The following is a 24112-nucleotide window of genomic DNA, read 5'->3' on the forward strand; positions in this document are numbered from 1 at the left end:
TTTTAGTTCTTAAAAAACCAAAAATACATTAAAATTTAAAATATTGTTTATTCTCTAAAAAATTGTAGTGCTTGAGAAATCAGTTTAAGATCTAAAATAATGTTGAATGTCAACCACTGATAATTACTTTTCTTCTTTCTGTGATCCCTTTACTTTGGTAAACAATTTTTACTCTATACTAATCTATTGTGTAACAGTTTCCTCTGAATTGAAACATTCCATAGTGAAGGGAAATTCCTTAAACAGGGAGGTAAACAACTCAATAGCTCCAGGAAGTCCCTGAAACTGACCAGATTCCCTAAGCCCCTCCCTGCCAGAGTAAGTAATAAAAGCAGAGTCACTCTGAGACTGTCAGAGCTAACCTGCAAAGACTATGAAGAGTCATGCTGCGAAGAAGACTCTTATACCAGGCCAGCTGCCTGGGAGAAGCAGAAACCTGTAGAGCTGTCTGGAGGAGGTTTAGATGATAGTTGCTTGGAAAGAACACCCTCTACCCTGTCAGCTGCCTGCAGGGTACACAGTGCGCTCCAGCTTCACAGCTTTTGTGATCTGTCACCCAAGCTGGAGTGGGCCTTGGTGATGTAGATGTCTTTGAATCCTTTCTGTTCCCATAAGTAACTTTCCCACATATTCCTGTAAGTAATTCCAAGAAAACTCTGTGTTCACTGAGTTGGAGTCTGGTAGTATGAGTGGTCTGGTATGGGTTTTCTTTCTGAATTTATTAGACGTGCATGTTGCATTTCCCCAGGAAAAGTTGTCACACAACATCACCTTAAAATCCATCATTCTTAATTAAGATAAACCAAGAAAGAGATGTCATGTTGCATGCATTTACCCCTGGTAAGTCCACATGTTGAAATAACCCCAGGGTAAGACCTATATGAAGAGATCAGAGTGGAAAGGAAATTAAGAGGTCATCAGGCTAATCTTTCTTCTCGAGTAGAACCTTTAAGACACATCTGAGAGGTAACCAGATAGTGACAAGAACCTGACAGTGGCAAGCTACTTCACATGGCAGCCCACTCCTGTGTTCGGAGAGTCACACCCAGCATTCGATGCTCCTTTCTAACTTAATAAAAATCTAAGTGTTCTTAACCTTGGCTCAGACCTGACTTTATAGGGGTGTAGCCTTCTTCTTGCTTGCAGATGAATTTGAAGACATGTTGCCCTTCTTAAGGTGCCTGTTCCTCTGATGACACTGACATACTCAAGATTCCTTTGTTTTGTTTCCCTGTGTCTTGGTCTCTGATCTGTCAGTATGGTCCTTCTCCAGGAAAGCAATCCTCCCTAGCTAGGCAATGATGGTATACACCTGTAACCTTGGTATTAAGTAAGCTGAAGTGAAGAGCGCTGGGCACTGTGAGTTCAAGGTCAGCCTGGGGCACATAACCAGGCCCTGTCTAGTAACCAACCAACCAACCAACCAACCAACCAACCAACCAACCAACCAAACCAAATGCAAAACCAACCAAAATGCAAAACAACTCCTCAAACAAAGGAACTCTTTTCTCAATGTCTCAAAATTTGCCAATCTCCCTTTGAAAAAGCATGTGTCTACATTTATGCAGTCTATGCTGCTGAGACATTCACCCTGTTCATGCAGGGCTCCTTTGGGGACAGCAGGTCTGTGACTTGAAGACTTACCTTTGCCAGGGTCTCATCATCCAGGTGGTTCTTCTGAATCACATGTTGCAGTGCAAAATAAATCTTTTCCTGAAGCTTCTGGACTTTTCTTGGTTCGATCAGCCAGGCTCGGTCTGACAAGGGGAAAAGCCGAAGAATAAGGAAAGGGCACAGAAACTTTGCTTCGTTTACCTACATATATAAACACCGAGTCTCAGGCCATCTCAAATTGTGTAGCTCTAAGTTGCTTTTGAGGCTGTTTATTTTTATTTGAAACAGGAATATCTTGTAAATAGTGAGGTGAGGCTGACCACACGTGGTGTAAGGATACAGAGAAGCCATTTGGTTCCAACAAATTTCTTCTTTGCCTAGTGTTTGTGAGTGTTTCAATATTTCTTCCTTCCTCCCAACAGATGCTTAGATATTCTTTCAAAGCAGAAATAATTTTGGAACCATAAAGGAATACTGTTAATAATCGCAGTCCTTTTCCTTAGCATGAGTTATTCCTTCATCAGATATAAAGCTGATGCCATGCTATAATTTATAGAATGCACACATCAATTTCAGAAACAAACATCTGAGTTTTATTTTCCTGTATTGAATTAAGTGTTAGGTTATCCCTTCTCCTTTTCTTGCTCTGTACTCTTCCTTTCCCTAATGCTCTTGTGTGCTCTCTCTCTGTCTCTCTGTCTCTCTGTCTTTCCTCCACTCCTTTCTTTGTCTATTTTTTTCTGATTAGATTTATACACCATGGTGACAAAATGTGCTCAAGTGTTATTTCCTTAGTTTGATCAAGAGATGCTGAGAGTCTCCAAATGCTGAACAAATACTCATGGAAAAGCACTTGGCCGTGATCCTCCTAAACATAGTTCAGGTCAGGTGAGAAACTTGACTCGGTAATCCTAGACAAGGCAAGGACAAGTCAAGCCAAGAGTTAAGCAAACCCTTACGTAAGTGAGCACAAAGGACTTCAGTGACAATTGTCAATCAGAATAAATTAAGTTTCCTTTCCCTTCCCTAAATTATTTGGGAGTAAATAGACAGTAGCTATTAAGTCAAAAGTCTGGGGGAAAGTGGGATCTGACTTGAGAGGACACAGATCGATCTTCCGTATCGTATAAGCACGGCACAATGCCAGGATGACAAAACAGGGCACTTGATATCGTGTGGGTGGGCTACTAGGGCTGAAAGATTCCCCACTAGGTGGAGAGTAAGACAAATAGAATGCTTCCAAACTCTTCAGAGAATGAGAAGGATAGCCTCACTAGTTTTAAAAAGAGCCTGCACAGCTCAGTTGATTTTTAACTCAGGGAGAACAGCTTCACCTCCTGGGATGGTCATTTCCATGGCTTTTTTCAAGCTGAAGATGGCATGTCTTCAGCATTTGCTGCTAGGATATTACTGATTTCCACAAACATGCTCAAAGAGGAAAGAAAGGGAGTCTTTGTAAGGCTCTTCCTTTGAGGCAGCAGGAACCAGAGTGGGGCTGTCTTCTGCTTCCATAGAACCCATCTTCCATGGAGCAGAGCTCAGGGTAGAGAATTAAGTGTCATGAGAATATAGGAAGGCATCATTTGGTATATAGTTGCTATTAAAAAAAGGACTTTTGACACCTTTCCTATATGTGTTTGTGCTTCAGGGCCTTTCTGTTCTGATGAAAAGGGTCAAATGAAAACCAGAAACAAAAAAATTGAAGACTTGGCTAAACTATCAGTGATCATACTGTAAGATAGCCTTTGCATAAGAATGTGCAGAGGCACTCATTTTTGACTATAGCTAGGATGACATGTCAAAGATATGATAAAATTCAAACTACAATATCATTTGAAATGTAAACAAATAAAATGATTAATAAAAGAAACCCTAAAACTGTGTTAAAACATTTTCTTCCAGCATTACAGAAAAACACTAGGGTGTAAGTAAAGAGATTTAATCTCAGAGAGAAATGGATTATGGAAGGAATTAAGGTGAAAAATGGAAAGGGATTCATTTTTCACTCAAGAGAGCTGAGAATGAGCAATGATGCTACGTATGTAACAGACAGCCCTTTGAGTGACTGGTCAAAGAGGGAACACATATTTAGTATCACAGTGTTTTCATTATATTGTTATGATTATCTATTACTAAGCTATTTACTGCTGCACTTCAGACTGGCACTTTAAAGTCCCTCTGTTGCTACACTTTAAGTCATTCCCTAAATGTCACATTTTACCTTTGGAAAACAGTTTAGTAATTTACTGCATTTTAGAGTTAGAGACAATGTTAGCCCGGACCCCTTCCAGAGTCCATTGTCTTATTTTATCAATGAGGGAATTTCAGCCTTGGAGTTACACAGATCCCTGAAGCCATGTCTGAGATTCGTCCTCTTCATCAGGCAAGTCCCACCGCTGCAGCTAGCCTTCCACTTGGAAACACTTAATACTGCTAAGGATAGAGACAATTCATTTGTCTCAAAAGATGATTGCAATGCATCATGGGTAGAAAAGTTTTAAAAAATGTATTAAAGTTCCTATACTTGGTCTTTCGTTTAGGCATTTTTTGTAAGCTTCACTCTATTAGACTCTACATTAAAAAAATTATTTCCTTTATTCTTAAGCCAGAAATAGAGCCCAGCTGCTCAGTTAACCCACTATTCATTTTTATTATTTGTTAAGGAATAATTTTGCTTACCTGAATCTGGGTTGATCCCTGCCACATGTGACATCCTTGTGTTAGGAAGAAAATTGGCCATTAATAAATGTGAAGCTACTTGCCTTTGCATTGTCCAAAAATATCAAACAATTGCTAGAGAAAATGCAGTCCCTTTAAAGTTATTTCTCGAACGCATTGGCTTGGGAAGGTGCAATTGATGTTAAAGATAGTGAAGCAGGTTTGAAAAGAAGGCAAGGGACCGGCGCCTTCCTACCTGGGGATATCAGAACAGCAGAGGAGAACAGAGCAATCTCTTCCTCAGTCAGCTGCAAGGAACACAGATTCTTCGCAAAGTCAAATGCTTCATTCACTAGGTCATCCGAACCTAAAAGGAAGAAGAAATCTTAAACAGAAATACTTGAACTTGGAATGGCGCACAGCTAGAAATACCTCATTATCAAGTACGTAGTCAGGGGTTTGCATATTAGAAACCTAGACCGGACATTTTCAGACCCCTGTCACATGAAGTGATTTGATGTTCAGTGGAGAATGAAGAAATTGGGCCATGTCTTTGCCAGGTAGCTGAAGATAACCTTGGCAACAATGGGGTACAATACTGGCTAGTGTGGATTCCATGTGACCTCAGCTGGGAACACATAACCTAAGTCCTACAAATCTGAAAATATTTTTACCTAAAAATTGTAAGTAAGCTGGATTTGGGGGCACATGTGTAGGATGCCAGCCCTCAGGAGAATGAGGCAGGAGGATTGCAAGTTTGAGGTCAGCCTGGAGACATGGTGAGATTTTGTCTCACCCCTATAAAGTCTCACCTACATGACTGTCTAGACAAGAGCTGAACAAAGACAACAATAGATATGCCAAAGTGGATGAAGGAAAGACCGTGACACCTCAGCAAAGGGATAGAGACAACTAAGGGATTCTGAGAGTGGAAGAAATAGTCTTCCCTAGGAATTGGTAAAATACCAAATGGTCAGCTCTGAAAACAGACATACAAGTAATTTACACTGATGGAGCACGTTATAGTTAGAAATATTTATGTATGTACTTCTACATATATGCTTGTAATAACAATTAATAAAAATGTTAGGAATTTGAAAGAGAGCAAAGAGGGGCATATGGGAGAGTTTGGAGGTAGGAAAGGGAAGAGAAAAAATGGAATCATTATGAGCTCAAAAAACAAAACTGACAAGAAAAGAAAAGAAAAGAAAAAGGAAAAAAAATTAAAGTGATTTGGGAATCCTTTAGACTAAATCCACAGCTTTTACAGAAAACCTAGAGCATTCAACACTGGGGCTCAGGCAGTGTCACTGTAGTGGCACTGAGACCTGGCAGCATGAGGTATCCAGGAGCTTCAAACTGAAACTTCTTACATAATGCTAATGAGCTTCACTAATGTTGTGCTCCATACCTCCCCCCTAAATTAGACTGATTTTTTCATTGTCTAATTAAATGGCTCACAGGTCAGTTTCTTAGTCGTTGTGAATTTTGGCAAAATAGCACTGTATCTCTGCGCCCATCTCTGTAAATGTTTATTTGATGAAGCTGGAAATATCCTGAAGCTACTTGCCAAGAAGGCTTTTCCTTCTTTCTTGAAAATCTAGCCTCGAGAAGGGCATGGATGCATATCAGCTGTAGAAAGGGAATGTTGCCAGCCCATTGGGCTTGCTGTTGGCTGCCATATCAGCTAACAGCACAAGGGGTGAAAGGGCAGTGGCTTCTTTGGTGTCCTTGGGCAGCTATGGAACAAGTGGCCCTATCGTTTGTTCAGACCTTTCCTGGCACCAGCCCATCTTTGCTAGTGTTCTCATCCATGCCTCATCCTGAAGACTGGATGTGAGGATACTCAGCACCTCCAAAGACTGATCCTGCTTTTGTGACTCCGAAGAATGGTCTAGGGGCCACTCTGACCAGGTCAGTATCAACTCTGTCTGTGCTCCCAGAAACTCACAGTCTTCTGGATAAGAAACAAGAACAGCAACAGTCTCTCGTGGTGATTACACATGGTTATTGCTTTTTATCTTGACCAGTGATTACAAATTTACTTAAGAAACTTACGGGTCACTCCTATAGACCACCAATGGTCTGCACAATGTGTTCCATAGAGCAGTTAAGCAGCAGCTACAAACATGGTGGTCATACAAAGAGTGATCAAGAGTGGACCTAGTTCATTTAACATCACACTTTGCTTATTTCCGTAAGGCCAGAGTTGTGCCAGTTTTAATAGGGCTCATGGTTCTCTCCTTTTCTGATTAGGAACTGTAATTACAGGACCTGTAGAGCTGGGTAGAATACTGAACACTCACCTGGTCCAATGCGAATCAAATAATGAGACCCTAGCTTCTACCAAAGAATCAAGGTATATCATTTGCTATTCGAGTCTAAGTATATGGAAACTGAAGACACTTAGTAAAATTTGTTGTCATCCAAGGGAAACTTACCTAAGGCTTTGAACATTTGCATTCCTCCATATTTTCCTTCAAACAGAACAGTGTTGTTTAATGGGTTGAAGGCACGACACATTCTCACTAAAACCACTTCCAAGCAACCTATGAGATAAAATAATTAAAAATGTACACATGAATGTCATATATACAACAATAAAGTGGTCCTTTGTGCGTATTATACAGAGTTAAATGAATTAAAATGTACATGCATGTTCCATATATCCAACAATAAAGTAGTCTTTAGTGGATAGTATAAAGAGATAAAAATTAAAAAAATATATGTGTGTATGTCATTTATGCAACAATAAAGTGGTCCTTAGTATGTATTATACAGTTAAAAGAATTAAAAATGTGTATATCATATATCTAGCAATAAAGTGCATATGAGGCAGGAAACATTTTACAATTTTACTGTTTTGATATACAATCTCCCCCTGCAGCCTATGTCAGCTTTATATTCAAGATCCTTCTGCCTCAGCCCCAAAGTTCTGAGATGTATCATCGACCTAGGACATTTCAAGAGAGTCCTTCTTCAAAAGTAATCATCTTAGGGGTGCAGAGAGATGGTGCAGCTGTTGAGAGTATGTGCTTCTGTTAGGTTCCCAGCACCATATTAAGAAACTCAAACTCTAGGAGATCCTATACTCTCTTCTGAAGGTACTACTACACATGTGAAAAATTATTACACAGAGTAATAATTTTAGAAATCAAGATCTTTTGATACTTTGATAAAGAAATAAAAAGAATATATTTAAAAGCTGGATAAAATGGAAGACAATATTTCCTTCCTTTTTGTTTGTCTTTTGACAAATTTTAAATTTCACTCCAGCTTTTCAACTTTTAAAGTTGATAAGTGGTCCAGGAAGTGTCAGCCACATCTACTCTATGAGCTTTAGTATAAAAAGGGTTACTTCTGGAAAGGTTCACCTTTGGATTTTTGCCACATGTAACAGCAGTAATACGCATTTGGAGTAATTTCACTCAGTCTGACATTGTGTAGGACCAAGGAAAGTTGGCAGCCCAGAGTGGGTGCTTAATAACATTTAGTGAATGAATTAGTCAATTGCCTTTGTTTGTCCTCTCAACAAACATTTCTATCCCGAGACACTATTGCTGTCCCATTTCTCCATGTTTTAGAGATGTGAGCTTTGCCCTATTTGAAGGCGAGAGACTCCGGAGTACCACATTCTTGTGTGAAGATCTTACAGCTGATTTGGCTGCATCTATGGCACCTTCCTTACACCCTCACTTTATCATGTTTGTGTTTTATTTCCTATGCTTTGCTGATTTTTCCTTACTTTTAGCCTATGAGTATAGAGATAGGAGAAGATGTACAAATATTAACCCGGTATGGTCATCTTGACACCAGTGGAAACAGATACCATTGATCGCACATCTGCACTACAGAAGACAGTTTCCTGGTGGTAATGACCATTTCAAGTGAATTTCACATAGATTCATGTAAATAGAAATTACAGGAGGCTTTAAGGTACTAAGTACCTTTATACTGAAGACACCATTTGTATAGGAGGCAGGATATGAATGATCATGTAATTCAATGGCACCAAATACCATCCACGGATTGGGAATATACGAATCTCAGAAACGCACTGAACTGGGTTCCCCTCTAAAGGGACTGAATTCCATACTCTGCGATGATGGGTGCATCTCTGAACTGTTAAAAAGTTCCTTTCCTATGTTTGCTACAATTCCTAGTTTGCGGTTCTGGTCCCATTCTTTATTTTAAAGGTTAGAACACTGACTTCTTAAGGTGTTTGTTCAAGGCCATACTTCAAACAGGTCAGGTGTTATTCTTTTGATAAGAGTCACAAAAAATGTCACCTATTCCATATGCTTCCAAAACCTTACTGTAGAAGGCATGCCTAGTACACTTGACCCTGGGTATGCTTTCATGATAGCATTAATTGGTAGAGAATGGTATAGATAACCTAATGTGACTTCTTAGGGTATGTCAGAAGATTATAAGAACTCCCGCTGTGTTGTTTTGGAATTCTGGATTCTGGAACCCAGTGACTATACTGTCTGGAAGTCCAGGCCATCTGTGGAGCCATTTTTCTTACAGGGACAGCAACTGAAGCCCCAACACAGAGCCTTTGTTGATGCTACCCTTTCACCAGCAGATTGTTGCCCACGTGAGCAATAAAATGGATTCTCCTGTCCTGATGGGAATTGTCTCAGTGCACACCAGGAAAATAAGCATAGTAGGGAGAAACCATCCTTCTGAGCTCTATAAACTGTAGCCTTGAGCACAAAATAAATAAATGATTATTTAACCAAATTTTAGGATGGTTAGATAACTGAGATAACATTGGAATCAGTGCTTGAGTCAGAGTTTTTGCCCATTGCTATCATTGGTTAAAGAATCAACATCATGCTACCATAACAACTCTAGGTGGCCTATGTTCAAATGGCAGCTTTATCATGGTTTGTGATATTGAACACGGCCTTTTACTCTCGTTGTTTCAAGTTTGAAATGATACCAATCTCATAAAAATAAATGAAACATCATGTGTAAATGTGGAGATATGTACGAGGGAAAAGGATGTTATTTTCAGTGTGAATGAGTCCAGGAAGATGAACCCAAAAGCTACTGGGTTCCAATTTTCTTTTCAAAAGGATCCAAGAGAGACACAAGTACTTTTTTTTTTGCTAAGGCCACAAATAACGTCAGTATTTCCTGTGTGTTAAAGAGAACATCAGAGAAGAAGGAAGGATCCCAACACAGAGGAGTTTCTTCCAGTAGATCCAGGCTGCAGGCTATTCTCATTAAAATGATTGGAAGTGACCACAGAGGCCCAGCTCAGCCAGCTTGGATGTTTTTGTTCTCTTGCAGGAGCAAGAAGCTGGTTTTAGCGCCAGCTCAGCAATTCAGCCACCTTGACATGCTAATTACTTTCACTGCCTGTCAAGCTGGGCATCTCAGCCTCGGCAATTAATAGCTCTACTTTTCAATAAGCAAAATTGTATTTGACTTCAAAGGGGTATATGAATGGATATCAGGGCATTTTTATTACTGAGTTTCCTGAGGGAGTTAGGTGACTGTGTGGGTGGCAAAAAAGACCTACCTGTGGAAGCAGGGTTTTCTAGGACCCGCGGAGTGCTGACGGCCAAACAGTCCCTGTCTGAAATAGGCCCTCACAAGTCAGAAGGCTCACCTGACTTCAGAAGTAAGATCTGATCGTTCTGACACAGCTCCATGAAGCCTGTTATCCGCTTGGCGAACTCCACCACGTACTGGATAGCATGGGTGATCTGGATGGCACACTGCTGCCACAGAGCCTCCCTGGACTGAAGCAGAGAGGACACAGCCCTTGAATTGACCACCTTCCAAGGAGATGAGGAAATACGCATGCCTTGCCCCACCTGTCACTGCCACCCAAGGTGGGAAGTGATTTTTTTCTTTCTTTTTTGATTACGTGAATTCTATTGTTCTCAACTATCAAAGTACCATAGCTAAACAAGGAGAAATGATGTTTATAGAATGCAAAATAAATATTTTTCTTTACTATTTTTCTCCATTTCTTACTGCAACAAACTCAGTCTTAGTTCAATAGCCATAAACAAAGCCCATGTTCAGGAATAGTGAGTGATTTCTATCCTAGCATCCACCATAATACTGTCTTTTTGGGAACCTGGTGGACACTGAAGATAATATTTTCATGTTGTGTTCTTTTCCCAGAATTTAAGAAAAAAATCCTGATATTGTGGTTGTCTATTATTTTATGGGGGAGGGTGAGTTTCACCATGTAATCCAGGCTGACCTAGAACAAAATGCAGAGCTTAAAGGGGTGTGGTGTGTGTGGGGGGGGTCAGCTTCAGAAGGTTCTTCTCCTTTGCCTTCTGAGTGCCAGAATTGTAGGCAGAAGCCACCAAACATGAGTTATAAATTGTTTTGTTTGTTTGTTTTGTTTTTGTATAAAAGAAATTCCATAGGAAAGATGAGTTCAAGTCAAGTCGCTCAATAAGTAATAGAGACCCTCAAATATATTTTAATACTTGAGTTATTTTCTTTGAACTAAGAAACTAAATCTATGTGACTGTGAAGTGTGCTTTTTGTGGATCTTCTTATGTCTGTTTTCATAATTATGTAAAAGTAGCAAGAATTAGATCAACATGTTGTCTAAATCATATGTTTTGATAAACACATTTATTTTACTAAATTTCCACCAACTGGTAGATCTTGTGGGTGCCAATCTCAGTCTTGAAATCAAATAACATGAATTCTGAGCCTCCAGGAGCAACTCTATCCCTTAAATATGTCTAGTGTACTCAGAGAAATAGGATTATTACTGATGGTATGGGGTGAACTACTCTTTTGCAGCACTATTTTCCAGAATGTTGGACAAGAATACAAATGTAGAATGCATTGTTCTCTGTTTTTGTTTTACCACCTTTGGGCACCATTTTTGCAATGATAATCTAATATCATCTGCTCCTTGGCTTAACCCATAGTTACCATGAGAAGTTCCAAAACACCTGATACAGGCACCATCGTCCCAGTCATTCAAATGGGGGCATAGCTTTCCATCATGGTAGCTTGCCTGCTATAGACCTTCTGGGAACAAGCAGACAATTTTGGTTTCTACAACCATGGTCTGTTGTAGATTCTCTCACTCAGGAGAAACTGGAGAGGCAATGAATGGCTTGTATAATACACAGAGTAACCCAACAGCTAAGAATGCTCAGGTGTAAAATGTCAACAGTGCTGAGATGAAGAAATCAGAAATGGGCAACGTCGAAGGTGACCTGTTTCCCATGGTTCTTGGAGTACCTTGCTTTGATACGCCTTGATTTCCTCGTAGGTGTGGGTCTGCCATGCCAGCTGATGGAGTTCTTCCATGGTGTACTGACATGTCTCCAAATGGGACTTAATGATGTTCTGTGCAATTCGATCTATGAGAAAAAGGATAAGCAATTTGAGGTTGTTGTGGTTTAAATATTTTTCTAGAAGATGGTCTGTAAGGACACAGATGGTGATGAGCTAAGTGCACAGTCATGTGAGAGGATCTAGACGTCACCTCCTATCTTAAAACATCCAAAGTCTTTGTCTTTCAGTCAAAAATTTCTCATCTCTCTCTTTGATTATAGCTTTGGTATCTTGCAAGTTGTAAAGCATATCTGTTTGCCTTTAAAACACATATTAAATTACCCTATTGTTCAATTTTTGGCTGACAATCTCTAAACAGTTTAACACACATCCCAATTACTCCATAAGGTTTTGAAAAATCACTGCAATCATATTTTATACCAGGAGGAGGGGATTAAGTATACATATTTGTGCTCATTTGTTTTTAAGAATAGGATGAAATAATACAATGAAAAAGAAAGGCTGTCTATGTAGAGAGGAGAAAGCAAACAATTTGTTTACTTTGTACATTATTAGGAAAACATGGCTACTCTATGCATTATTAGAAAAAGAAAGCACCCAATGACATGCATTTCCATCCCTATTTGGTGCAATGTGTGTATCTCTCACACTTAACAGCCAGAGTCAGGTAGAGACAAAATAACATTGGCCAGTGGGTGGTAACTATAACCTTCATTCATACAATCATCAAGCTCAAACTTATAGTTTTTTTTTCATGTGATGAAATCTTTGTCAAAAAGTTATACACAAGGACATGATCATATCAACAAAAGGAAAGTGACAGATCGTGTTCTGGGCTGTTTGCCTCCAGGTAGCTGTAGTTTATGTTCTCTCTTAAGTCACTGTCCTTTTGGCTTTGGTTTCGTGATGGAACTGGACAGGAATGCTCCCCTGAAAACCAGCTAGGAGTGACCTGTGTCAGATGGCACTCGCTGGAAGTTCTTCATAGATCCACATGCTGTTTGGATACGTGCAGAAGAGGAAAGCTTGAGAAGTCAAAATACTCAGGAATCCTGTAATGTGCAGTGTACATGGATGAAGAGGAACACGTCTGCCTGGTAACTACTGTTCTTGCAGAAGTGATCTTGTGTTTCAGGTGCTTTTGGAAATTCAAGATTGTTTTTGTTCTAAATGCTTTCACTTTAGTTTTCTAGGCTAGGTCTCCAAGTAATATGTCAGTGCCCCGTTGGTCCCTTGCTGTGTTTCTGGGGTATGCGGTGTGAAGTTGGTTGCTTTTCAGAGACACAAGGGATGAAAAATGTAAGCTATGTTTTTAACGAACTTTCTAAAATGAAATTCTCCTAAGCTAATGAGCACACTGGGAACTCCGAGTAAGTGGTTGCTACAGTTATCGATGAGAAGACATTCTTTGTGATTTCCCACCACGGAAGCAGCGTGAAGAGTTGGATGGAGACAAAAGAGAGTTATCTGATATTTCAGTTAGTACTACTGATGGGAGACATTTCAATACATGTTTGCGATTTTCAAACCCGAACTATAAAGGGACAGAGATGAAGACACTACAAAACGCTAACTTATGATGCTGATCATATTCTGTTGGCTTCAACCTTGACATTTCTAGCCTTTTAGCATACTATACTACAAAATCCTTTCCTTATAAAATCTTATATTCAAAGTTTATTGAATACCCTCCTATGTTATAAAAAAAAGGTGGGAATTACTCTCTACATTATATTAAAATAGATTGGTAAGTCATGGTTCATTATTTTTCAATTTCATTTGGGAAGTCTAATTATTTATATTATAAAAATAGATATCTGTTTTTCAGTAGTTATGCAATGAAAACCTAACACGAAAGCTTTACAGTTTTAGACCTAGAGTGGCTTAATTTCATCTTCAAAGGTATGCTGATTTGGTGGTGACTCACAGGCTTCAGGGTTTATAAGCAAAACTAGAACTGCTACTTAGAATTGCCTTGCAACTGGTCATCTCCTCCTCCAGGTTATCTTTTTGGACCTATGGACAAAAGTTTAAGAATTCTCTGGTCTTCTGGCACTTGACACTTGTAGTTCTAAGGTATATCAGAGGAGTAAAAGGACAGTCAGTATGCGGAAGTGCTAAGAAGATTGGTGGTTAAGTATACACTCACATCAGGACTTGGTTGCTTGTGCACTTGTGGGGAAGGCTTTCCTGCCTCTTTGTAGCCTCATACAGTAGGGCTGGTGGGTCATACTGTGATTCTCCCTTCTGGTGTTGAGTCCTGATTCTAGCCAGGTTCATAGTGTGGTTATTTTTTATGAAACTGTCTCAGACCCTTCAAGACTAAATATTTCAAGAACTGGAAAACAATACTATTATATGTTCACTCAACAAATGCTTAAAAAAAGAAAAAAACCCTAGTACAGATCAGGTCAAAGTATAGATTAAAACAAAAGATATTGTTTTTCATCTTTTAGGATGTATTGTAATAAATGCCCTTACTTTCTGGAGTATCTTCAAGAAGAAAGTACTCAGCCCTATCTGGGGAAGATTTGAGAGAAAGAAGGGAAGATGCAATCTGAGGGATGAATGTTTGTGACACGGAAGAGGATAAGATGAATTATAAGATGCATGCAGGTAGAGGGGACAATCTTATGAAGACAGAGCTAGGCATGCGCACTAAGCTAGGTCACTTCAGATGTTATCTGTTACACTTGTACAACCTTTAACTCTTCATCATAAACTACCCTTTTCAGTTTTTATGTTGTTACTGCAGAAACAAGGGTTAGAAAGAGCAGGCAACTCTGGACTCGTTTGCAAAGAGTTTGCAAAAGCCATTTTGGAGTCAGTTCCATCTTCTCTGTCAAAAGGTCAAATGTTTGTGACCCTGAGTGTGTGGAGGAGATGGGGGAGAAATGACACTATATGAGGGTACAGAATGGAGCTGGAATAGCTGAGAAAGAATGTCCAGGCATTACTTGTTCTGTGATTTTAGACTTTGTCAGCAGGGAGCCAGAGGACGCTGTGAAGGAGGAGGGTGACAAGATTAGAGATTTGGTCCAGAAAGGTGATCTCAGAAGGAGTTGTATTTGGGAGTGTGTGAGCATAATCAGGTTGTTGTGAAAATGTAGGTAAGATATAAGATGTTCTGTACTAGGTCATGACATAGAAGGGTAGAAGGTTTGGGTGCCAGACAATTCCGAAAGGAAATACACAGGACCAGAACACAAGGCAATAACACAAGAAACAGTAACAATAGCAGAAGCTTAGTTGTTGTTCACTTACATACATAGGTTGGAAAATGTCCACACATCCTTATATGAATACAGCCATCATCTTTCATCAAATAACCACCCAAACATCCTTTTATCCCTTCCTTGATTCCCAAAACACTTGAGAAAGCTAAGCTTTGTCTTTTTGTTTGATAACCTTAAAGCCTACACATTTAGAATTGAGAGACGTGAACGCTATAAGTAGATGATGATTTTCCACATCCCTCTGATGAGAAATAAGTCAAATGTCTTTTACACATGGCAATGGAGGCTCCCAATGCAGTGTGTGGTAGGACTGCGTGCAGAAACTAACTTGGTCCTTTCCGGGCTCAGGTCAGTATAACACAGGGAAAAGCTATTCTTGGTCTTAAAAGAGTATGGCCAGAGGTCTCACTCTGTCCCTTAGAAAGATGCTTGAACATCAGAGCAAGATAGTTTTCTTGGGCTGAGAGTCTGCAGTTGTGAAAAGGACTCAAAAAGAAAGGACAAAGAAGAGACAGTGAGTACAGTATGCTAAGTTCCTGCTGGGAGCCAAAGGAGCTTCGAGAGTCCCTGCCTGAAAAAAAAGAGAAAAGGTAATAGCAGATGCAGTCCCCTCTGGGGACCAGCCACATGAGAAAGTCCAGACAAAGGAGGCAGAGGAGAGAGAACAGAGACGATGGAATCTTACTGGGCAATCACACACCCTTCATCTGGTACCCTGACTTGGATTGCAGCTACTTCTCCGCAGGTGGCTTCTATTGGTTTCTTTAACTAGCCTGGGCTGAAGATGGGTACATGTTGAAAGACGAGTTGGCATGAGCTGTGCTGGAATAATGAGTTCAACAGGAATATGACAAAGTCCGCCATGTCTCGAGGTGGGGCACATGGAGCCTGTGCTTTTTGAGATCTGGAGGAGGAAGGTGATTCATCAATGCAGGGAAACGGATTTCTAAGGACAGCTGTAAACCCTCTGTAAAGACCCTGTACATACCCTCAGTAAATCAGAGGTTGCTCCATTCACCGAGAGTCTGAAAGCTGCTTTAATTGCCAGTAAAGTGATGTTGAAGAATGAGAAACACAATATAATATATCCAATTCTGTTTTCTACTCTCCATTACAAGGAGGAACAGTGCTAATTCTGGCCCAGGCCAGGCAAACTGGGTGTGTAATTTCAGGTTAATATTAATCCCATGTTCCTTATTTTGCATCTATTAACTTCATGGAACATCCCTCTGCCTTCTGTGCTGATGAACATAAATCCCCCCCCCCCCTTTCACTGACATTACATGTAGACTTAGATTGTAGTTCTGATTCTTTTCTTAGGGGAAGCTTATTTGAATCCATGTTTTAAAATGAACCAATAGAACTTGTAAGTTCCTAAATGAATTTAACTACGTGATAAAAAAAAAATTACAACGGTTAATTCACAGGAGATAATAATCCATGAAAATTCTCTGTTATTTTTGGTGAAAAGATATAAAACAATATCACTAAATTGTTACACTTCTCCAAAAGTTTTAAGGATGATCTTAACTCTACTTATGATGTGGGCAATAAGAAATAAGAAATTAAAATTTTGAAGGGGAAAATGGAATAAAATTGATGGTAATTCTCTGTAGTGTTTGCAATAATTATGGAAGCCTGGGGCTGGAGCTAACATCCTTCCTCCATTTCCAAATGGTCCGTGCCTAAATAATCCTATAAGTCTCTCTCCCTGTCCCTGTCTCTGTCTTTCTGTCTCTCAGTCTCTGTCCTTCGTGTATGTCTTTGTCTCTTTGTCTTTCGGCGTGTCTCTTTCCTTTTCTGACTTCCACACTTCTTGTCCATTGTGAGTACTTCTCTTTGTAATGTAGTCAATGAGTGAAAGTGAATAAGGAATCCTTTTTAAGGCACTTTCAGCATGGCAAGGTTGGGATGCAGGGTGAGTTTACATAGATGGAGTTTTCAAGGTCAGTTAGACTGGATGCCATAAAAAGATGCATAAAAAATATTTTGAAGCAAAATTGCAGAAACACATGGGAAATAACTTTTCTTGCATACCAATTCAACAATACAGCAAAGTTTAGAAACAAGCCACCCATTGCCAGGTTCAATGCGAAGCAGGCCACCTCTGCTTCAGCAGGGAAGAAAACTGACAGGCAAGGTGACAATTTCATGTTTGTAGCTGTGATGTTATAAAACGGGGACCAGCTTGCAGCTCCTAAAATAGCAAATGACCTTCTGCAGCTCTGATTCCAACCACTCAGCGGGTTTTTTTTTCCTCTCCACCAAAGTGGCTTATTTTAGCTCTCACTAGACATTTCAGCAAATGGTGCTCTCCAAAGGCTACATGGTCTCAGTCGTGGGTCCCACATCCCACATCCCACAGGTGGTTTCATTAGGACCTGGAGAGTTGAGCTTATCTTTAAAAACGGCTGCTATTAGTGTTATTACCAGGAGCATCCAGGTCTAACTGCATGGAGTAGAGAAGACTACATGGTTCTGGAGGGCTGACATCTGAACATCCCAATCCCCTCCTTACTCCAACCCCCCCCCCCCCCCCAACAAGAGAGAAGGGTTAGTTTCTTCTCTGTGAACTTGCATAAGAGATTTTTTTTTAAGTTTGGAAATATTTTCCTAAAATACTATATTTTAGCCTCAATCAAAATGATTAGTGGATTTTAAAATTGTCATTTGCCATAAAGATCTAGGGAAGGGCTGAGAATTGTGTTTAGTTTACATTCCTTGTGTGAATGTGGATTCACTTTGAATTAATGTCAGGCTATCTCCTTGGACTCTCTGACAGCAGGTTTAAGCTCCTATGTTAGGTTTCATCGTATCAAGGTTTGCCAGGCCCCATACTTTGAAGCAGCAACTATACTATAATACACTATATATATTAAGCCAGCTGACTGAGAGGGAAAAGCACTTAACCAAATGCACATGTTGCTTTTTGCCATGAATCATACTTTATACCTTTCTGTAGTTTAATGGGACTTTATACCTTTCTGTAGTTTAATAGTGCAGTGGTTTCTTACCAACGGTGGTGTGTCAGAAGAGACCATGTCAGTTAAGACTTTTCTGATATTTTGAATTTCTAGTTGGAATGCACGACCTTTAGCATGAATATGATTAAAACATCAGTAACCCTGAAGCCTAAATGGTCAATGTATTAGTAATCCATTTGCCTTTAATGAAACAGCAGCTTTAGCATTTATGGTTTGCATTCTTCTCAGTGGGAATTGTCGGCAACAATAACCTATGTGTTGTTTATTGGCTCAGTCCATTGTCTGGCCTTCATCACTCTCCCCAGTGAGTCAGAAGAGCTTTCAGTTTGCTTTTCATGGGCTTTCTATTGTCAACTCATATCAGAGAGTAGCAAAATTGATTTTTTTAGACTCTAGACAAGCAGCAAAAGATGTTTATAGACTTTTTAGAAAATAACATATTAAGAAAATATGAAGTTATATCATTTTATAGTTTGTAGTTTATAGTCTAGTTATGGAGTGCTGAAAGTATGACAAAACACAAATATGAAAGAGTGAAAATAGAATAAATCAAATTAATGTAGGCAGTGATAACATGTGAAGTGAATCACATGGGTGAGTGAAGAAGGAATTAGAATTATTAACATTTTCTTCATATTCAGAAAGATCATATCCCATATAACAGCAGAAGGTAAGAAGGGGAGAAATTTAGAAGATTCAAAAGAGCACATGTAAGCATTTGTATTTAAGCTGTGCTGATTAAAAACAAAAAAACAAACAAACAAAAACATAGCAAAACCAAATTAACTACCTAAGAGGATGCTTTCTCATTGCTGGTTGGTTGAAAGCTGTTTTGGATCATGCATCTTTTGTTTTATTTCAACAGTGCATGTGTAATTTTTGGGAAATTAGAGTTTTCTTGAAACCAGTTGGCAACATTGAGAAAGAATCTATTATGAAAACATTTCATTTCAAAATTAACTTTCCAAGTAAAAGACCTCCTCCACAGAACAATGGGGAGAAATGGGTGTGCTTAAGTGTCCTACAGTACCCAGCTTTGAGGCAGCTGTATTCGAAGGCGGGGAAGTCTAATATAAGCCCTTTGCATCTTCTCGTTTATGCTTTGGAGAAAGTCAATTCATCTCTAACTGTCCTGGTTCCATCCATAGGAAAGTTTAGCCACAGTGACACGTTCTTTGGCGTTGGAAGTCTGAGAGGCTCCCTGGCACATTTTGTTCTGTTTGACTCATGCAAGATGCATCCTACTGAGCTAAAGACAGTACCGATCCTAGCTTTAAAGGCACACGGAATTCTGACATGACAGGCACAGACAATGGAGCACAAAGCCGGACAGAATCCTTCCTTATTCCCCTTTAAGAACTGCAGCCCCGATCCTGCCCAGAGGACGGTTAGAGGATCACAGATGATGGAATCTAATTATAAAAATTGCTTAGGGCCACCACCAGGATTGATGTTTATTATCTGAATTTTGTTGACACATGGGTTGATTGTTAATTTAGATGGAAGCAACCCCCCTCCCTTTCTCACTGCAGTTTTGGAAGTTTAGTCAATACATTTCTGACCTTTGGAAAAAAAATTTAGAGGTAACCTTTGGATGATCACATTTGTATTTTCAAATACATAATGTACATCTTAATAAAATATCTTGATTGTCTAAATAATTTATTTAATTAGCCAGCTTAAAATAGTGCTTCTTTAAGGAGTCCAGAACAAAACTATCCAAAATGTTTGAACAGTCTGCTTACAAAGGAGTCAACAGTTTCTTATGTACAGAACAGGTCTTTCAGGGTTCAAGTTTAAACAGTAAATTATTTTTCCTCCTTAGTACTAAGGACATGTTCTCAAAAGAAAGCTTATACTTCAAACTAAAAAAAAAATTTAAAAATTTTCCAATTCTACAGGTTTCTTTGTATGTTACCCATCACAGAAATAAAACCTCTTCTAGTTGGTAAATAGCCACGCGCTAGACTAGTAGTCCCAAAGTGTACTGATCACCATCAATCTGATGATCAATAGGCATTTCCTGGTTCTTTGGCCACTGTGGTATTTTACCCCTAAGTAGCTCTTTCAAAAAAAAAATAAATAAAGGATACTTGAAAACAGAATTTGTGTTGTGCCATTACAACAAGAGATAGAGCCAAGGTCAAGGTTCAGAGTAAGGTGAAAACGTGGCTCGCTGCAGGAGAATGCTTGGAAACACAATTCCGGGTGGTATTGTCAGTAAAAGCCACGTCAAATGTCACCTTGTACGTCCTAGAATTCCATTTTATAAACCAAAGAAGACCTTCGTGAAATCACTCCCTTTCCTTATTGTGGAACATTTTATATCTATGATGTCTTTTGAAATTGAGTGTCTAAAATGGAATTGCTTTTCCAGTGGCTTCGATGCTTTCTTCCCCCCCCCCCCACCCCCACTTGCCAGTAGATTTTAGAATCTTCTTATGAAGTTTTGAATCCTGAGTCAAGAATTAATCCTAAAATAATATCTCTAGGGGAAAATCCACCGAAGATCAATTTTTCACACTTTCAACTCAAAATCGAAAAAGTGTGTTGGATGATTTCCTTACTCTAGTGAATGTTAGCATGTTGTATTAAGAGTGGCACGAACATTTCTGTATTGTAAATAGATACGTATGTTCATAAGCACTTGAACTGAACAGGCATGTTTGCATTGATTATGGTATAGAAAAACCTTAATATTTGCTTTGAGCCTTCCTACTCTCAAAGTGCTTTGTGTACTTTCTGGATTATGGGAAATCATGCCCCTGAGGTAACCTCAGACTTACCACTAGATGATATTAGTAGTCTTCAGGGGAGGATTTATTAAAGGATATCTATAAAGGCAGATTTGACTGATCATTAAAAAACAGCTATAGAGTCCTCTGTCCTAAGTACCATCTAAAATAATTCATGGCTACACACCAGTTAGAATCAATTCTAATCACAGTCAGCTCAAAAGTGGGTGGCAAATCAGGTTGATTAGCTCAGTTCACACACTCGGAGAATTCTTTCTTTGAATAGAAGCTAGAGTGCTTGAACGAAGCAGATGTTGGGAGATCATCTGTGAGTGATGGAAGAACAGGGTGATGTTAAAGCATCATAGGGGCTAAGTATGTCTCTTTCCAGTGGCTGGGGTGGCTTTCCTCAGTAGTCAAGAGCAGACTTTCTTTTACTTCATGATCATGTATATTTTTCCTTCAAGAGAGACTTGGAAGTGACGACCCCCATGGAGTGGGCCAGTGAGGACAGGCAGGTTTTTTTCTGAAGCTACAGTTGCACAGCTATTCACCGGATATGTCCATTGTGTGTAAGCATGAAGGTATTGGGACTGGCCACACCACCTAGTCCCTCAGATGTCTCTTTTCGCCCCTGACTTTCATTTTGTTATTATTTACTTAGTTATATGGTTTTGGGGGGATAGTAGATGGAGAGAAGCAAGTGCTTGGCTGGGTTTTGGTCATGGTCACACCACTAAATAGAAGCCCAGAGAAGGGTTTCCTGGGTCCTGAGGAGGGGCTCAATGGCTACTGCCACAACCATGCTATTTAGCACTGCTATGGAGTGCATAGTGGCTCAGAAGTCCCTCTTTGCCACTCTTCTGTGCTTTTCCTGTTGTAGTTGTTGAAATAAGGATTGCCTGTGTGCATTGTCAAAACTCTCTGGAAAGTGGGAAAAAAAAACCCTCACAATCCTCTGAGGTCATTTTGTCCAGTTGCCTTACTTTTCAGATGGGGAGACTGAGCTGCATAAAGAGGAACACTTGGAACCAGCCTACATGAATAGAAGATTTCCTGTGATTGCAAATATTAATACTTTCTCTAAATGCCCGCAGAGTCTGTGGCTGGAGTGAGTGTCAGCCAGGGGGTTATGGGACATTTACAAAACATTTACCCTCAAGTTAAGAAAAGCTTAACCACAGCCAATGTATTTTCCATTCTTCAGACTATTTGAAAGCTTTCTCCAATAGATGTAGTATCCTATTTGTGTTAATGACCTCTATTACTAGAAACTGAATGTCACTTGTATGTGTACAGATGCTACTAGAGGACATAGATACTTCAGGAGCTGCAGCGTCTGTTCCCTGTATCACACCCCCACAGGAAGTTAAATAACAGCAGTTATAAAATACTTAGAAAAGTCTATACCATCTTTAAAAATAAAAGGCTGCTTTAAGTCCACGGTGTCTACTTAATTCTTAAAGTCAACATTTGACACTTACTGAAAAAATTGCAAAATAAAGCACCCTGAGTAAATCCTTTGTGTGGCTCTGTAGCCTTAACAGTATAAAGTCGTACATGACTGAGACTAGATCATTTTTATGCCAATCTGCTTGTGTAGTGTCCTCTAACTATTCATATCGTACTCAGTTATGTAATAGACACATCTAAAATGAGGGTTATTTCTGTGTTTGTTACTTTAAACTCCAGATTCCATGAATAGAACACAAAAGGAATATGAGAACAAATCCATGCTAACACTATGTGGAAAGAATGAGACCTGGAGTTCACATTCCCTTGTCTACACCTGGAGGGAAGACCCAGCCGATGGTATGGAAGACACACCATCCTGCTTAGCATTACAGCTAATTTAAGGATGGATATACATATATATTCATATATATGCATGTGTATATATTAATTTTCTCTCTCCTTTTAAAAATATTGTCTGCCTCCTTGAACTTTCTTTTCTGGAACTTTCTAGATACCTTGTCAATCATCCTTCAGCTTAAATGAGCTTTACTGAGAATATAATCTTGTGGCATCCCCAGAGTATCAGAGAGCTCTGATGGAAAGCAAAAGCCAATGGTTCCATTTTCTTTCCTGCTCACTTTCTGAGAATCCTCTGCCTAGCTTCCCTTCTCTATCACCAACCACGCAAAATTTTATTCCCAGAGACATAACACATCCATCATGCTAGCTCGAAGTAAATTTTCAGCCAAGGCCTGTCAATACTAAGGCCTAAATATTAATTTGCGGTTGACTTCCAGTTTCTTCTTATTTCATGACTTCTTTTTCTCTTGGGATTCTGAAAAGCCCAGGGATATATTTCTGAAATATTCTTTGCTGTTTCTGTTCTCTTAACTGTGTTTTGCTTTCCAGCCTCAAGATTCTGGGAATAAAAAAGTTTCCCTGATAAGAAGGGGTCTTGAGTAGCTGATACGCGCCAGCTCCCAGAACTTCATATCCAGGATCACCTAGGACTTAGGTTCTATGACAGTTTTAAAAATTAATTTACTTAGTTTAGCATGCTGGGGATCTATCTAAGGGTCTTATGCACGCTAGGCTGGTGCGTCACTACTGATAGCCAGTCTATTCTATTCTAATTGTAACTACTTCTCTTGACCGCTGTCACTTAGATGGTAAGGATAGAAGCTGCAGTTTGCTGATTTAGTGGCTGGAATATTGCAAAAAGAAATCCTTCAAAGCATGCATGGAAGTCTATGGTAGTAAAACAAGTTGCTTAAGTTAGAGTTGATCTTTACTGGGTTGACTCACTCTGTGTCTTAGGGAACAAACTCCCATTTCTCACCTTTAACCTATCTAGAAGCTTCTTCATGGTTGATCTGAAGCAGGAGGTAAATCTCTTGCTGACTGATACACGTGAAAGATGTTTCCATTTTCCTCTAAACAGAAACTATTAGCACCAGGATCCTTATTCCAGGAAGTGTGGGTTTTCTTGACCCCTTGGAGAAGGGTGGACTTGCTTTGGGCTTATTTCTGACTTTAGTAACAGTTATAATAATTGACTTGGTGATTTATACATAGTTGTTCGGACTGTTATGTTGCAGTCCACAAATCAATTTTAATTAAACATTTCAAGGATGCGAGGACTGGTTGAGCACAGGCTAATCCAAACCTTGCTTCAGAAGAAAGATCTTCTCATAAGGACTGAGCTCAGCATGGTGGCAGGACTGCATGTTCTTTACCCTCTCAGAAACCAGAGGAGGCAGTCAGAATCAGTGGCCAAATGTGGTGCTCACAAATTTCTTAGTGTGCCAGAGTCTTGAGTTCGTTATTGAAAATGTTGCTAAGCCCAGATTTTTCTCTTTTGTCTGTACAGGAATTTTCAAATGCCAGCATGCCAGCAGAAGAGTCACTCTGATGCCTAATGATCAAATAAAGACAAAACGTCCACAGAAAACTCTGTGAACTTTATTTAGTGTCACCTAGAACGATGTTAGGCACCAAGGGCCAAACATGCTTTTGTGTAGTAATGAGAATGAGCTTCTGAGTGTCCTCAGTGTTTCCAGGAGAAAATACACATACTCATGTCTAAAAAACTGGCTTCCGATTTCTTAGACCTGCGCTCAAATTTCTTCTTTGG

The 24112-nt window shown here is 39.5% G+C and overlaps 1 protein-coding gene across 3 annotated transcripts in view; it reads right to left on the bottom strand.

The window, feature by feature from the left end:
* Rorb (RAR-related orphan receptor beta) overlaps positions 1–24112 on the bottom strand; it is a 180588-nt gene that overhangs the window by 19905 nt on the left and 136571 nt on the right. For all 3 annotated transcript variants that reach the window (NM_001043354.2, NM_146095.4, NM_001289921.1), the window contains 5 exons: positions 11512–11633; positions 9896–10028; positions 6714–6821; positions 4529–4639; positions 1645–1757 (listed from right to left, as the gene is read on the bottom strand). In NM_001043354.2, the coding sequence (NP_001036819.1) occupies positions 1645–1757; positions 4529–4639; positions 6714–6821; positions 9896–10028; positions 11512–11633 (587 nt within the window). The remainder of the gene's footprint in view (positions 1–1644; positions 1758–4528; positions 4640–6713; positions 6822–9895; positions 10029–11511; positions 11634–24112) is intronic.

Source organism: Mus musculus, chromosome 19, assembly GCF_000001635.26.
Source record: "Mus musculus strain C57BL/6J chromosome 19, GRCm38.p6 C57BL/6J".
NCBI classification, from domain to species: Eukaryota; Metazoa; Chordata; class Mammalia; order Rodentia; family Muridae; genus Mus; species Mus musculus.